The 17,605-nt window shown below is 50.5% G+C and overlaps 1 protein-coding gene across 2 annotated transcripts in view; it reads right to left on the reverse strand.

The window, feature by feature from the left end:
* ASTN2 (astrotactin 2) overlaps positions 1-17,605 on the reverse strand; it is a 602,974-nt gene that overhangs the window by 425,233 nt on the left and 160,136 nt on the right. For both annotated transcript variants that reach the window (XM_073314892.1, XM_073314893.1), the window contains exon 4: positions 592-741. In XM_073314892.1, coding sequence (XP_073170993.1) covers positions 592-741 — 150 coding nt within the window. The remainder of the gene's footprint in view (positions 1-591; positions 742-17,605) is intronic.

Raw genomic sequence — 17,605 nt, forward strand, 5'->3', positions numbered from 1 at the left:
AATTGTGCAACACAGAGGAAATCCGAAGATGTGAATTTTGGGTGATCAGAAATCCATTTTGCCCCCAAACAGCAAAAAGATTTGCACAAAATCTGAATTTCATTTACCTACAACTCCTGTTCCTCCACCCAGCTAGGTCCATGGGGATCATAACTTTAAGGACTAACATTATAGGCCTAATCCTGAGAGGGGCTAGGTGCCCTCAGCTTCTGCCAACTTCAAGAGTTGAAAGTGCTCCTTGAGTTGGAAGTGACATTCAGCATCAATCAGGATCAGGCCCAGAATGAATCAGATTTGGGACATGGGCCAACCCCATTCACAAGCACCACCACCCCAACTGCCTGTTACAATCAGATGCACATCCTCTCAGGGCACTGCATCTCCTCCATCAAGCTATGGAGGGACTTTGTGACACCTCTAAGTTTACGTGGTCAAGTGAGCAGAAAGCCTCAGCAGAGCCCTGTGCAGCAAGTCCCGGCTTGCCACAGGCTCGCGCATTGGCCTCTGGGAAGCAACAGCCTCCGTACTCATGACCAGTTCAATGGTACAGGAGAAGGAAGTGTGACATCACTCCGAAGGGGGGTTTCCTACCTCGGGGTCTGCTCCTGCGTTTCCGCTTCCCCATCGACGTGCTGCGCAGGGCCGGCTGGAGCTGGCCGATCTCAATGGGCGTGTTGGTGCGGAAACTCTCCTTGAACTTCTGCATCAGGGACTCCACCGTCTCCTGCGTCGCCTCAGCGGCTACAATGTGGGCAAGGGGGTGAAGGTTAAAAGACGTGTGGACATCGAGAGCTGAGGCGCTTCCTAAACCTTGCTGGCCACTGGGGCACCCGCCCACCCAGAGCCGTGCAGGGCTGAGGCAGTGGGCAGCACTGGCCATTTGGAAAGAAAGGCTCAGATCTGTCAAGTCACCTCACGCCAGACAGGCGAGCAGGGCTTCCCAATGCAGACAAGGGGCATGAGACTGAAACCCTTTCAGTCATTTCAGGCCATTCATTGCACTTCTCAGGCACACACCTGCATTGGGAGCATCCTGCAGCCATATTCCCCAGCAGGGCTGCAAGACACTTCCAATGTGCCTGACTCCAGAGAGTGTGCCTGCTGCAAAGGAACAGCTCATGCCCGTCGGGGCTCAACCAATTCTGCAGGAGGGATGTCATCATGGCCCCACCTTCTACCCACCTATTTTGGGAGCGCCGTTAAGTTCCTGGAGGATAGGTCCATCAATGGCTATTAGCCAGGATGGGCAGGGATGGTGTCCCTAACCTCTGCCAGGGGATCAGCAACAGGCGATGGATCACTTGATGCTTACATGTTCTGTTCATTCCCTCTTAAGCACCTGGCATTGACCACGGTCAGAAGACAGGATACTGGGATAAAGGGACCTTTGGTCTGACCGAGTGTGGCCATTCTTAAGTTTAGTACCAACCTTGTGGAGTCCTGGCATTCCCTTGAGCACAAGGACCAGATTGTACCTATCCCATGACCAGAGGAGCAAGGGGCAGGGAAAGTGTCTTTGTGCTACCCTCCCCATTTGCCCTCACCTAGTGCTGAGCACAATCCTGCCTTATGTTTGTAGGTGTCCTTACACACTTCTATACCATGAACTCTTCTAACACTGGCCATTGATACTACAGCCATAGGAAACCCTGAGTGAGACTGCACTTTCCCGGGCTCAGCCTAGGGAATTTCCAGCTAAACCGAAGATGTGCAAGCTTTTCCAAGAGAACCAGGGCCTAGTTACACATAAAGCCGGGGCTGATTTATGGGTTTGCAAAGCGATGAGAGGTTCACAGCTTCAAGCCAGGTGGAACACAGGGATTTTGCCCATGTTTCACATTGAGGTTCTAGGTTCATTTGAACTGAGGCCTACGAGGTACCAGCACATTCAGATCCCAGCTAGGCATGCTTGTGCAGCAAACCCAAACCCAAAGCTAAGTTCTGTACAGTTTCTACTGGCTCACCAGGAGTAACAATGGCTTCCCAAGCCTAACAGCTGCAGCTACCAGCACCTAACCCCAGCAGAAAATCCCCTCCTTCCAAATTCCATCGGGGAGCAACAGCGGCTGAGCGTAGAAAATGGGGCTCTGCCATGGCACACGCCGAGGGAACATTTCTCCGTATTTAAAGGACCTTTGCCTTTAAACCCACACCGAAGAAGCTGCAATGAAAAGAAATTAGAATTGCTCCATCTAATGCACCAGCAAGCCAGGCCTGCAGAGAAGCGGGCAAGTACGGGAAATAATGCAACCACAAGCATGCTGAATTCCAGTACCAAGCCAGCCTTATGCAGGCCTCTTCAAAGGCTACAGTCACCCAGGTTTGGGCAAGTTGTTTGTTCCCTGATATTTCCTCAAATATAATACTGGCCTCTGCTCCTGCATCCATTTTGAATTTCACATCATCGTCTTGTTATCAGTTCCACAAGCCATCCAAACCCTGGGGTTCTGGCCTGCTTTGGAGTTGGCACAGGTCACCAGCCCTAGGAATAAACTGCCCATAGACCACTCCCATGCAGGACATTTTCCTTGCCCTCTTGTAGACACTTGGGGGGCTCCTTTGCATTAAAGGCTTCACCACCACCCTTGCCATCTGCTGGGCAACTCACTGGGCCATGCACACATCCATAGGGTTGGCTCACCTCACCCAAGCCCCGATTGGCTCACTTTTCAGGCTTTGTTTCGGTCATTCCTAGCGTTGCGTTCTTCCATTCGCTAAGACACGCAATACAGTCTCTATCGTAGTGCCCCTTCTCATGGTCTGGATTTGGACGCTCACTGCCTCTCCCGCGTGGCAAATGGCTGGGCTAATGCCAGGCAGAGGCCCTTCTCCTAGAACAGCTCTGCCAATCAAACGTCATATCCTGACCCGCAGCACCCCGACTCCCTCTTTCACGCCGCCCCCCCCAGCTCTGCCGATCTTTGCCTTTCTGCATCCACGGCCAGCATTGTGTCCATGCTCCTCTCCTAAGCAGAGGCTCCCAGTCGTGCTGCGTTCTGCTGAAGGATGCAGTGGTTTGCCACTGAGGACAAATGTCAGCTGGGGAAGTGGACTGGCAAAACTCATTCGAGCTAGTGCTTTCGAGTTTATACTGCCCGGCCAGGATTAAAAGGCTAATGCATTAACCCGCTGCTCTTTCCCGGCGCGGAGATGCATCAGATATGTATTTTAATTGGAAATACTCTGGCACCTGGGGAGCTTGGGCTCTGTAACAGCCATGGGCCGTGGACTCCAATTCGCTTGCCAGCATGGGGCAGAGTCCATTTTAGCAGGGAACAGGAGGGCCCGTGACAGATCCCATGACAGATCCGTTGAGCCATGCGTGTCTGCACAGGCAACCACAATGTGTTCAAGGAGCAGAGGGCAATTCCCCAGGAAGCAAGAGCTTGTGAGCGGAGGATGTGGGCAGGAGGAAGTGGAGGAAGAGGGAAAGAAGACAGGAAAAAGGGAGGGTCTGGGAGTGAGTGATTGGGAAGGAGATATAGCATCTGGGCACTTTCATTCCAGTCCAGTGTGGCGACAGGTCCCTCTCTCCTGGGCTCGGATGTAACCAGGGGCTGCTCTGCCCTTCCTTTGCTGGCAGTATAATTTCACACTCAGTGGGGTGACAATGCTGTTCCTAATACCATTAGCTGCTGGACATGTTGATGATTCCCTGTTCCTTTGAAGGGGTTTCACCAGAGCCAGAGATAATGCACCTGAATCTTCCGAATACCAACTTCTAAAGAGCTCCCATTCCGGAGCAGGCTTATCAGTGCAGACAGCCACGGCTCCGGGATGGGATGAGACCCGGCAGGCAGGAGCTGCTGTCTCCAAGGGAGGTGGGATTGCCCATCAGCAAGCAGCCCCAGCATTAGAGCTCTGAGACATCAGTCTGGATAGAAAGGATGTGTCTGTTACAGGCCAGTGCTGGGCTGTTAATACAAGCAAGCGGCCACACCAGCACACAAGCCCTTCCCTTGCTTTGACTCCCAAGAACCCTGATGAGGAGCCCCAAGCCAGGCCTGTAGTAACAGGACAACACAGACACGGTGACCCTCCCTCCCCACCAATGTTATCCTATCACAGGGAAACCTGCTTTCATGCCCTCCCTCCCCCAAAGGCAGCGCTCCATCTATGTGGGCCTTCCACCAAGGTTTCCAGCACAGGTCTGTTTAAGCTGTGCTGAAAGGCTCTCTCCTTTGCAAGACCCCCCCATTTGCTCCAGCCGGTGAGGTACCGCAGTGGAAGATGCCCGACATCAGCAAACCCTCGAAGCACCTCCCCTGCGTTCCAGGGGGTGCCCTCACCAGCTGCATGCTCAGTCCTGTCCATCTGAGCAGAGATCTGTATGCACATGGGCTAGCTGCACCATAACTGGACAGCCTCACATCCCTCTCCAGGGCTCTGGAGGCCTTTTCCAACTCCTGTCTGGAAGCTGCAGGACTCTTGCAAGCAGCAGCAGACGAGCTGTGAAGGGTTACCCACACACACACTCACTCAAAGGCAGCGTCCCACTAGCCTGGGAGGAAAGCTCTCAAGTCCTGGATGCACAACAGGCATTGCACCACGGTGCTGCATCAAATACAATTTAAAAGGAGACGGCATCAAGGAGCAACGATGCAATAGGTCAGAGTGGAGATGGCTTCGGGCTCCCCTTTCAAGGGAGCCCTAAGAGGCACTGCTCTGCTGAGGTGTTTGTGAGAGTGTGGGGGAAGGGAGAAGGGACTGTGCCCATTTCCAGGGGCATGGGCCAGGGAGAGGCATTGCAGGCGGGTAACACCCGGTGGGAATACACAGGCCACAGCAAAGTGAAGGGGCAGGATATTATCCTGCTTTCCCAAGTGACTCAGTTCCTTGCTCTGAGTTCTCACCTCCTCTTGCAGCTGCCTGGGGACAGAGACTGTTGCAGCAAGGCCTTCCTGTGAACAGAGGGCAATTTCTTAAAACCTTGGGGCTGTGTAATATGTAACATGTGCGAGTAGCACAGCGATTTTAGGAACTGCGTGGAGAAAGCTTAGTTCCTGGAAGGAGGCCGGGCAAGAGATTAGAGGAGATTTAGATTAGACATGAGAGGGAATCTTCAACTAGCTAAGTATGGTAGAGGTCATGGGCCTTCCATGTCCTTTGTTCAGCTGACAGGCATGATCAGTGAGGCCATGATTGTGCCCCATCTAGGCACTGTACAGGCGCATCAGTCCAGAGGCATCTGTTTGAATGTCTGTCATTGGAGCGGCTGCCGAGCGCAGGGAGGTGTTATCCTCACAGAAGGAAAATCCCAGCTGTCGGCTATTTGCAAAGTGACCCTCCCCCCGCCCCCTCCCCATTCACTCATTTGTCTGGGTCTGGGGGGTTGGAGGGGGAAGAATCCCAGTGCTCAAAGATCCTCTCCACTCTGGTATCTTGCACATTTCAAGTAGCAGGCAGGCAGCCAGGCTCTCCCCCCCAACACACCCCGAGGCACTGCAAGGCAAAGCAATTGCTTGTGTGGGCTCAACAGATGGAGTTTGATCTAAGTAGTGTGGCAGACCAAAAAACAACAACAAAAACCACCCTCTAATTGAGAAGTGAGGGATTGTTGCACTTAATCTGAATAAATCAACCAGGCTCCTTCGCTCGCTGCCAGCAGAGATGAAGGGAGGGCAGATGAGGCTAGCGAGGCCAAGTGGCACGGCAGAGTGGACCAGTGCCAGGATACATGCCCCCGCCCTTTTCCAGGGACACTCACACAGGAGTTTGGGCTCACCCACAACCCCCCTCACAAACTTCACACAGGCTAGTATGTGTGATGGCCACTATCCTGCCTATCACACCTGGGACTCAACTGGGGACCCCCAGAGCAAAAAGCATGAGTCTCCACAGCTTGAGCTAAAGACTCCAGCGAGCTCTGTAACTCTCATGTACCAGGCCCCAGGGGTACACGCCATGCTGACCAGAGGACAACTATTCAGTCAGACGCCATGCACATCACACACACAAGCTAGGAACAGGGCTGTCAATGAGGCAACATCGGTGCAGACATAAAAAGGAGTTAGAGTTATAACAGGGGCCGTGCACGCGTCATCTCCTCTGAACTTAAGAATAAAGGCCTGCTGCAGCACCTCTGTGTTCAGTCCTTGGATCCCATGCAGCTCTGTCTGGGCATTTCAATTCTGACCTGCGTGACCTCCGTTATTCTTGTCCTGCCCATCTCGACAAGACCAGCCCAGTGACGCATCACTCACTATAGTCACAGGCCTCTCCTGACAATTCTCAGTGTTGGCCACATTAGTTTTAGAATTAAAACCACTGCTCACTAAGTCTGCCAGTTCAAGCCCCCCACACCCTCCTCCTGAATTCTTCCATCAGCTCCATTCCATTTCTGGTTTCTGAGGTGAATGGGACCATCCTAGAGACATTATGTAGCATGTACCCCCCCCATGCTCGCTACCCCGATGGTTCACAGGCCTAGCCAAGATGTCAAGCTTGTATCCATCTATAACTCCTGGCAATTTAGACACAACCAAAGGCATCAATGGGAATTACAGACATTTATGACAATCTAGTCCACCTCACTAAAGAATTATGCTGTATTATACCTCTATGCTGTAAACCCAACTCCCAGACAGGTCAAGTCAAGGCCCTACTGTTGAGTCCAGCCTTTCTACACCATCATCTCATCTCCTTTGTTGGCTGCTTCCAGTCTTTAGGGCTGACCTTCCTAAAGGAGGTTAGCAGTTCCTTCTATATACCCATCTCCTCTTCATTCTCCCTCAAGGCTATATTGCAAATGATTTACCCTCCTTCGGGTTACCCCACTCCCACACAGGCCTCACGGGGAACAGTCCACCGCCGTACCCTTTTCTCCAGAGAATGCATTCTACGTTTCCCTCCGCTGGCAGAAGGCTCAGCGAGAAGAAAGGTTATTTGGTGAGGGGGAAAAACAAAAAACAAAAGAAAAATGCTGAAAAAAACGCCCCTGACAGAATGAAACAGCTGGGCCTTGGACAAAAATGCCATGTGACTGAGACAAGAAAGGGGCCAAATTCATCCCCAGTGGAAACTCCAGAGCAGCCAGTAGAGTTCCACCAGGATTTCATTTGACTCAACATGTTTAACAAATTACAACCCATGCACAGGATTAATTTACAACCTTGCAGCCAGCAGAGCACGATAGTTGCACTCCGGGGTGGGGGTGGGGCGATTCCACTTCCCCACGTTACCGGAGCCAAAGGAAAATAGCGGGTTTGCACCGTTCCTGGCTATGCTGCAGCCACCTCCGAATACGGCTGAGTCCATTAACTTGATGGCAGGGACATCGCACACCTGTCACTTATTAATGAAAACATAAATAATCCTTCCAGACTAACGGGAATTCTTTCCGCTAAATCCAGGCCTTCTGCAGATCCTGAGGGTAGAACAAAGAGAAGGGTGCTTTCAAACACACCCCCAGGCTCACACTGAGATGATGCACGTGCACACACCCCTGCCTCTCCAATACACAGATCCAGGGACATGGTCAAAGGCCCAGAACAAGGTTCAAACACCTTCAAAATCCCTTGGACGTGCAGCCGCCATTGGCTGGCTGGCAGGACAGCGGCCGTGAGGCAGGATTTGGAAGGAGCAATATTCCAGGCGCCTTTGCACTCTCTTTGCCTGGATTCTGCTATTGAATCCTCAACAGTGCCGCGATGCCTTACAGTCTTTTGGGGACACAGGGATGTCTCACGCAGTGCATTGTGGGGAACTGTCCTCAGTCATCCACTGAGGGTGCCCAGTGGGGGGGCTCTTTCACTGGCTAGTACGTGCCCCCCCACCCCCCATGGCTGAGCATGGCCCAGCAGTATCTTCAGCTGGCACCCCATTGACAGCTACTCAGAGCCTGGGGTGGTTTGCCCCCTTTCTATGACTCAGCTCTCTGGCCAGGTCACTTATAGTCCCACCCTTGCCAGGGTAAGAGTCAATAAAGGGAGAGTCTAATGACCTTCTCCCTAGACGTGAGCCCCACCTTATCCCCGATAGTCCTTGTCCCCTTGCATCAGGGGGTTTTTACATCCCCTCTCTTGGGGTTATTAGGGAAACCCAGGCCCTCCCTCTATTCTGGGTTCCAGCCCACAGACTCTGTATTAAGCATCCATGGTCTGTGACTGCCATTTCCCTGGGCCACTCCCTACCTTCATCTGCCTCCAGGCCCCCCTTTCACGGAGCGACGCCTTCCAGAGCTTTCTGCCTCGAGATTCTGGCTCCTTCTGCCACTCCCTCCCAGTCTGTGGCTGATGCAGGGTCCCCTCTGGCTCCCTGCAGGCTAGGGCTCCTGCCACTGTCTCCCAAAGTGCCTTTCCCGGGTACCTCTCCTGCTCTGCTGTTCCCTGGGAGCATGTCTCCTTAGGAGCCTCCTCTCTCTGGGAGCACCTTCCCCGAACTGGGTTCTGGTGCAGGTGTTCATTAGCCAATTGGCTGCCACCCAGCCAGGTAGGCAGTTGATTATTTCCAGGTGAGCTGAGATGGGCTCATCCTCCTTAAAGAAGATCCTCAACATACAGGCTGGGCTCCAACTCCCCTATCCCATGACATCCCCCCCTACACTGAACTCCCAAGCAGAGTTAAGTGCATCTCAGGCACTCTGTAAAGTCATTGCATTGGGCCCCCTGGATGCAATGCCCCTGAGTCAATATGAAACTGCCCCAGGACTGCCCCTGAGCTGTTGAGCCACAGACACATGGGGTGGGGGAGGAGGGGGCAGGGATTCAGAAAGTATGTCGGGGGGGGGAAGGGTGATGTCTGGAGAGGGAGATCAGAGACATTTTAGACGGAAGATTCCTGTTGAACAGGAGTGAGGGAATCCGTGATGTGCCCTAGACAAAAGGGGAGGAAGTCCCAGTTACCTTAGGGTTGGCAGCGTTCAAACAGCAGAGCTCCTTGTTTCTAACAACTAAGGCCTGTACAGTACACAGAGCAGCGGCCCAGGGGGCAGATCCAGCCTCTGGAGACGCTATTTGGCAGCCTGTCAGAGCCAGGCCAATCCTGGGCCATGGACAGGCCGGCACTCTCCTGCATTCTTACAGTGCACAGCTGCTGCATGGCACCAACCACTCTGGGTCTGGCATGAAAGGGAGCAGCCTGAGTTTCAACAAATGAATGAATGGAAGCCACTGGGTAGACACTAAGGACATCCACTGACTTCCTCCGGCCTTGCTTGAAAGGTAATTTTAACTAACAAACTGGGAAATAGGACAGGACTCCTGAGTTCTATGCCTCACTTTTCCACTGATCTGCTACGTCAGCTGGACAAGACGATTTCTCTGTGCCTCAATTTTCAGTGTGTAAAACAGAGCTGTGAATCTTAATAGCTCAAGAGCTGCCAACTCTCGTGGTTTTCTCATGCATTTTGTGATATTTGATGTTTTTCTTAAGGCTGCAGGTCCTGGCATAGTGGGAATCTGTTTTGTTTTTAAAGTAAGATTTTAGCTTCATGGTTGCAGAAAATAGCTTTAAAATGACCCAAGTGAAGTTCCTAGGCTCAGAAACTAGAAGACAAAGGAAAAGACCCAAAATATGTTTTGGGTTTTTTTTTAAACAAAGCTCATGAGTTGCAGGCTAAACCTGTGATTTCTGAGTGCTTGGAGTTAGTGGTGCTGCTTGTAACACTCCAAAAGCCTTGGAGAGAAGGTGCTATAGCATGGCACAGTATCATTAGTAAAGCTGGTCAAAAAATGTCAACTAAGCAGTTTTCGGAAAGTGCTTTGACATAATCAAAATGTTTCCTGGGAATATGCTGAATTCAACTACATTTTTGATAAAAAAAAAAGTTTGGAAACATTTGAAATCAAAATGGAGTATTTTGTTTTCACTTTCTTGTTTGTTTCTGACTCATATTTATATTTATTTATGCTATTTAATCATTAATGTAATTCACTTGCATGCATTACGTTTACAATCACATATGTACAAGTATATTTAATATCTCTCTCTATATATACACACTGTGTTTAAGGTATATTATATTGTGACATTATTAAAATGTTTCATATTGCTGTCAAGCCAAGAGGGGTTGGGGAGGGGGGAGAAGCGGCTCGGATACACTTAATGAAGCCACACCAGATGCATAAGTATAGTTGGTTTTATTGCTAAAATACAATAAGCTTTTCAGCCTTTACGCGTTACTAAATACGTGCTATTCAGCAACCAACCAACCAAGCAAGCATCAATGCTTACGCCCCTTCCTGCTACGGACAGTCCCGGACCCTCCAGCCCTATCCTTGAGGGCTCGTAGCAGACGCTGCTGCAGCATGAGGAATTTCTGGACACCCACAAGGCCAGGGTCCGCAGGTAAGACTGTTTGTCTAAAGCAATTTGCATAGCCGTTTTTTATTATTATTTTTTTAAGGGGGGGAGGTGTATATCCACAAGCAGGCTCTGGCAGGAAACACGACTGTTTTCTATTTTCACACTTAACCTTTTTAGGCCCTCCTTATTTCTTGTCTTGTTTATTTAGTTGAGTGGCTGCAAGCCAGCCCGGCCGGTTAAAGCCAGTTCGCTACTAGCTCCCCCCAAACCATTCTGTAACAACAGGCCAAGGTAACTTGCGGTCAGCCCCAACAATTGCAAAGGTCATTCTGAAATTTCCAAAACAAAATATTTCAGAATTTCAATTACATGACATATTTCAAGAATTGGACTTTTTGTCCCTGTCAAACTGTCAGGAGTGGCTCACAAGAGAGAGTACCAACCTCGGGACAGACTGTGAAGAAGCAGGGCACAAACCCCAAACAGTTGTGAGTTCTAGGCTTAGATTTCACCAACCAAGTATCAAGTGTGAGTTCCTCAAGCATTGTAACAGCCTTAACATGGAGTGACAGACAGTCTCCTTGGGCACTCCAGTCTATCTTGGCACGCAGGTAAGCTGTCTTTGTGATGGATGGTCCCTTACACCAAAAATAGCAATAATATTCAGGTTACTCCCAGACCCAAAGGACCAGTCATCAGGGGAGAGGGATAGCTCAGTGGTTTGAGCATTGGCCTGCTAAACCCACTGAGCTATCCCCTAATCCTTGAGGGGACCATTTAGGGATTGGGGACAAAAATTGGAGATTAGTCCTGCTTTGAGCAGGGGGTGGGACTACATGACTGCCTGAAGTCTCTTCCAACCCTCATATTCTATGATTTATCCCAGGTCAATTGTACCTTAGATCCTATATCAACACTTGCAACAAAGCTCTGTGCCCTTTAGCTGGGGATCCCTTGCTTATGCTTAGCAATTTTTGCTCCTCTGAGGCCATGTAGCGTTCTTGTCAGGGCTTTTAATCCCTTCCCCAACAGTTCAAGCTGTTGGGACAAGCCCACCTGCACATCTCCTCTCCAGGGATGTGGGGGGAGCAATCAACAAAGTCTTTTGTCCCCCGATGTTCCACAATGGTTTGCCTGATGTCTATGGGCCTTCCTTTGTTGGGCAGGAGATTACCACAGGAGATGTTAACTAGTATTTCACACTTGGTAATGCTTCTCCCTTGACTATGTGGGTTTACAGTTTCAGAGCAAATACTTAAATAAATATACACATTTTTATAATTCTAAATATCTGTTTTAACAATTCTAACAAACAGGGGTGCCAGACTGGTTTCCAGCTATGCATTTGTCAGTGTTCAGTGAGGTTCATAGTTTAAGGCCAGAAGGGACTGGCATGATCATCAAGTCTGACCTCCTGCACATTGCAGGCCACAGAACCTCACCCACCCACTCCTGTAGCAGACCCCTAACCTCTGGCTGAGTTACTGAAATCTTCAAATTGTGATTTAAAGACTACAATTTACAGAGAATCCATCATTTACACTAGTTTAAACCTGCAAGTGGCCCCTGCAGAGGAAGGTGAAAAACCCTCATCTGACCCAGGGGAAAATTTCTTCCGAACCCCAAATCTGCCGATCAGTTAGACCCTGACCATGTGGGCAAGATTCACCAGCCAGACACCTGGCAAAGAATTTTCTGTAGTAACTCAGAGCCCTCCCCATCTAGTGTCTTCCCACCGGCTACTGTATATATTTGCTGCTAGCAGCCACCGATCAGCTACATGCTATTGTAGGCAGTTTCATCCTACCATCCCCATCCATAAACTTATCAAGCTCAGTCTTGAAGCCAGTTGTTTTGGTTTTTTTACCCCATTGCTCCCCTTGGAAGGCTGTTCCAGAACTTCTCTCCTCTAATGGCTAGAAACCTTCATCTAATTTCAAGCCTAAACTTGGCGTAGAGGCCTTGGCATGAGCTGGCACCTGGTCTGCCAGTTTCACAGTTCTGATTTGGGACAAAAACAACATTTTAAATGTTGGAATTTCCCACAGGGTAGAAATTTCTATTTTTGACTAATTATTAGTTATTAATTAGAGGTTGTTTTCTGAAATATCAACCATGTTTGGTATTGGTCCTGAAAGGCTGAATGTGGACTGATTTGCGCAAGCACCCTGCCAAGCAAAGAGCAAGAACTAGAGATCTTACAAACATCCACTAATTAATATGCATAACACTCGGTGCATTCAAGGAAATACATTATCCCCATTTTTTAGAAGGGGAAAATGAAGCACAGATGGGTACCGTCACACAGTAAGCTAGTGGCAGAAAAAACAACAGAATCCAGGAGCCCCAACCCCCAGTCTCCTTTCTCCAACCACTGGACATCTTTATGTGGCTCCTGTCTTCAGCAAGAAAGTACCAAAATCTCAGCAACGTTCTGGTAACAGTCTCTCACAATTCGCCAGTGCCATTTTCAATTGCTTTCTTGCACACATGGATGGGCAGATTCCAAAGCACGCAATGATGCTGCTGAATGCACAATGCTGCAAAGCAATCATCAAATAAAAAATAATAATAATAAAAAAAAACAAGCAAAACTGACTACGTATTGTAGCAACACATGTGAGAATGATAGCCTTGAGAAGTAGGTATGGTCTCCAGTCACTTCTTAGATCAGCCAATCCTTTGAGATTATAAACAAGGCATGATCGTGGTCTGTATTCCTCTCTCTTCTCCTACACCCAGCACCCCAGCCTGTCTACCTGACTCACATAAAATAACAAAGAGAGAGAGCAAATCCATCCAGCTTGGAGAAATTCTTCAATGCAAATTATATTTTCATTGCCCTCCAGTTCTATTACAACAGCTCCATGGCTCCAATATCTCTTTTAAAAACCTTTTATTGCATTTGGAACTCTTCTTTTTATATTTACCCCCCCTCTCCCTCCCCCCACACACACTTTGTTTGGCATTATAATAGAAAATGGATGCATCTCATTAAAACATATCTATCTACCTTATTTTCATGGTCAATGTCTTTGTTTGTCTGGGGGGGGCGGGAGGGAGAGACCCTTCGTTCAAGATGCTGTCTCCTTTGTGGGAAGCTGAACAAATATATTTTCCTCCTTCATAAATTCATAAGACAGTTGCTTCTCGAGCCCGGTCTCCACCACCCTCATTGTTCTGGGCTAGGTGCCAGCATAGCCCTTATCTAGTACCGGGCAGGAGAAAGGAAAATCTTGATACAATCGCGCTTTTTCAGTAGTTTAACAAATCTGAAAAAGTCTCAGTTGCTTTTTAATACAGCTTGGAGCGGGCGATGGCTTTGCAAAAAGGGAGATGCTCAGAGAGACTGATATCCAACCCCTCCGGTCCGCTCCTGGGCCGGCAGCCTGAGCTGGAACATTTCCACGCACACCCCCGAATCAGGGAAGGGAGTAACGCAGAGAGGAACTCCGCGGCAGTCGGGGAGAAAGCCAACGGATCAGACGGGCTAAGCCATCGGTGACTGGGAAGGACGCTGGCCCTGTTTGTTTGTTTTAAATGGAAGCACTGTCTAGGGCAGCAGTTCTCTAAGAGGGTGTGTGGCCCACACATGGTTCTCTTCAGATGCCCTTAGCAGATTCCACTAACTGGCTCAGGGCAGCAAAATGCTTAGGTCACTCGGACTCAGCAGCAGCCGAGGCATGAAAAGGAGACAGCAGCTTGCTTCTAGCCCCGCACAGCCCCAGCTCCACCCTCCTCTCTCCGCCACTCAGCCCAAGTGCTGCTGTTCCCAGCACCCAGCTCTGAGGCTGGGGGAGTAGCATTGAAAAGGGGGGTGCAACTGGCTTTGCAGCCCCTCAGAGCAGTGCTGAGCATGGTGTGGGGGGAAGGGAGTCTCCCCTCACCCCGGAAAGATGACAGCCATCCCAGACCCATCGTTTTTGATCTGAAACCCACAAAATAGCTGAAGACTGAAACCATAACCCAAATCCCATAATCCTTTGCGGTCCCAAAGGATTGTGGGATATATGGGTCACATAGTGATTTTTTTTCCTTTGCCATTTTGGTGGACTACGGACCAAAAAATGGTTGACAACTACTGGTGTTGGTGACTGGGTACGGGACCTATTCCTGGTTCAGGTACAGACTCGCTGGGTGACCTTGAGCGTCATGTGTGTGGGAGCTCCCCCATGGCCACCTCTGGGCCAGGGGGCACAGCCATGGGTGGGCCACTGCCTACCCACATAGCATCCAAATCGCACCCCGAGCCCGCTCCCCAGCAGGAGCGGCGGTAGGAGCAGGACAAGCCCCCGCACCCCGATCCCATTTCCCTGGCAGGAGCACAGAGGGGGATAAGGGGGGAAAGGAGACTGCAGGCAGAAGGGGTGGGATGGGACTCTCACTTGCCCAGGGTCCCACAAAACCGTAATCTTCCTGTGTGGCGGGGAGGCGACCTTCCTGTCTTTGCCTGCCCATCCATTTTTCCTATACCAGCTATGCCATGGCTCTGGGCACTCTTCAGAGGATCTGGGTGCGTAGGGCCAGGCATTTAGCCAAGGGGTGGAGGGAGGGTTTGAAGCAGAATGTGGGCAGTGCTCACTCTGTACTGGGTACCCAAGTAATACGGGTGGCCCAGGGCTCAACTGGGCAATCAGCTGTTTGGGACTTCCCAGACCTCAGCGCTAGACGATGCTGTCATCTCCAGCAGTTCTCCCCCACTGCTCTACAGTCACTCAGGGCACCAAGCACCTGTGGCCTGCTGGGATGATACATCAGGCCTCACCCATGCTTGAAATGATGGGAAAGCTTCAGAAATAGGAGGAGCAGAGTTGGTCTTATTTATTTAAGAGGGGAGGGTGGCCCACTGGTTAGGGCACTAACCTGGGACTCAGACGCAGGATCAGTTTCCAGCTCTGCTACAGACTTTCCTATGTGACTTTGGCCAAATCACTTGGGCTCTCTGTGCCGCAGTTCTCCTTCTGTACATGAGGGGTCATAGCACTGCCCTACCCCACAGCGGTGTTGTGAGAAGTACACAGAAGATTGAGAGATGCTCAGATACTAGGGTGAATGGATAAGTGCCTTTTAGTCAGATTTGGATGCAACTTTTGAACTCTGCATCTAAGTGCTGCAGGCGACGAATGCAAGGCAAGTAGGAGGCGGAATTTTTTCCCCCCCACATTATGGCCAATACGTTCAGAAGCTGGAGCAGGAGCACGTAGTCCTTCGACGCTCACCGTCCGGAGCTCTGCAGCAGGCAAGGCCCAGCGAATTTTCAGGGCTGGGCTTTGGCTGCAGGCAAGTTCCTTGAGCGGGATTGTGGAAGCAGCCACGCGCAGTTCCTAGGTGCTGTGGACTGGCTGGGAATGCCCACTGAGACTGGTTCAGTGGATCCGGTGCAAGTCTCCATGTGGACACACCCAGTGGCCAATCTACACTGAAGCTGGTAGGTGTAGTTTCCAGCCTGAGCAGACATACCCGTGCTAGCTCTGATCAAGATATCATGCTAAAAATAGATGTACAGCTGCAGCAGCATGAGCAGCAGGATGGACTAGCCACTGTGAGCACAATCCTCTGGCCCCCCTGAGTACAATCTCACCTGAGACCCTCGGCATGTACTTGGGCCGCTGTGGCCACCTGTGTATTTTTAACGCGTTAGCTCAGTCCAAGCTAGTGCAGGCATCTACTCAGGCTGGAAATTACACCTTCTATCTCCAGTGCAAACATACCTTTACATGGGTTTGAACTTGCTGATAGGGGTTTAGCTTGTACCTAAATTACAGCTAAACCAACGTACACCAGGTATAAATCAACATTTAACTTCAATCAGTGCAAACCCTTATATCTCATCTCTTCCCCAAGCAGTTTCAGCAGAGTGCAAAGGGACAACATCTGCTATCTCCAGCTCTAAACCAGGGCAGCTCAGCTCTGAGGGCTAGAGTCTGATTCAGGGAGCAGTTCTGAGTAGGAATAGCCCAACTAACCCAGGTCCGGTCCAGAGGATCCAGTGCTGAATAGCAAAGCCCAGTTGCCCAGAGACCAGTCCTGAACAGCAAAACCTGGCTCCATGAGCCACGCCTGGAGGGTTTGGTTCTGGATGGCAAAGCCTGGCTCCCCAGTTCTCTTTACCTATTTTATCCCTTCCATATTTCCACCCCGCATGTGAAGCTCCATCCTCCTCCCCCCCATGAAGCCCCCAACCCCAGCTGGGGCAGGCAGTAGAAACAATCAGAAGCCATTCTCACTCCAGCTGCCAATCTTACAGCCAAGCATGTCCCAGGAGACGTAGGCACAGGTGACCACAAGAGACCAATTTCCAGACTATTGCAGGGCGGGGGGGAGAGTGCGGGGGAGAAGGAAGCATAGCAGCAGCTGGGGAGTGTCGAAGGAAAGTCTGAAGAGCCGCCCGTCCCTTGGTTGCCAAGCGCCCTGACCCGTCTTCATCCTGTCTCCAGTCACGGCGCTCAGCTAATTGCCTCCACTCATGTGTGCAAACTAACGGTTTACTGGAAAATGCCACGGAATGTTAATTTCATTTGGAACAGGGTAATTGCAAAGCACTTCCCTTTTTCCTTTTTTTTTCCCTTTCATTGTAAGGAATGAATAAAGTATTGTATTAATAGCACCATTCGCAATTACAGCCACAATCACAGCCCCACCGATCGGCAACTGCCATTATTTCCCCCCCGCGCACGCTTTCAGTGCGTTCCTCCCCCTTCCTTTCTCTCATCGTGGTAATTAAGATAATGCTGTACAATTATAAACACGTAGTGAAAGATCAAACACTTGAGAGTTTTGTCCAGCATCCCTTGTCTCACACCTATGCACTGTGAACACCATTGAAAGCAAGCAGTCAATTAGCTTCTTTGGCCATGGTGTCAGGACCTAGCCAGGACTCCCTGGAAGATGCTGCTGTATCCCCGGTCTGGAATGCTCCTTGGCCCAGCCCCTCCCGTGTCCTGCAGTGAGGAAACTCCCCCCACACGGCACTGTGATGAGGAAGCTCCCTTGCCCTCCCCGACCAGCATCCACAGGGCACTCGGTCACCCTGCCCTTCCCTCCCACCACTGGCACCCATGGGGCACTGAGGCGAGGAAGCTCACCCCTTAGCTGGCATCCTCACTAGCACTAGGAGGGCACTCTCATGAGGACGCTCACAGCATCCATCCCCTTGGCTGGTACGGCCATGAGGAAGCCCACACAAATCTTGTTAGAGCACCTTTTAGCATGCGCAGCCAGCGAGCAGGAGCAGAGAGCCGGGATGGCTAACGGGTCCTTCCCTCTGCAGCTGCCAGCGCTCCTCAAGTTATAAAATAATTGAAAAGTTAAATAAAAACACTCTGGAGGAAGCTTCCCGATTTGCCGCTAATGAGCACGT

Source organism: Lepidochelys kempii, chromosome 16 (assembly GCF_965140265.1).
Source record: "Lepidochelys kempii isolate rLepKem1 chromosome 16, rLepKem1.hap2, whole genome shotgun sequence".
Lineage (NCBI taxonomy): Eukaryota > Metazoa > Chordata > Testudines > Cheloniidae > Lepidochelys > Lepidochelys kempii.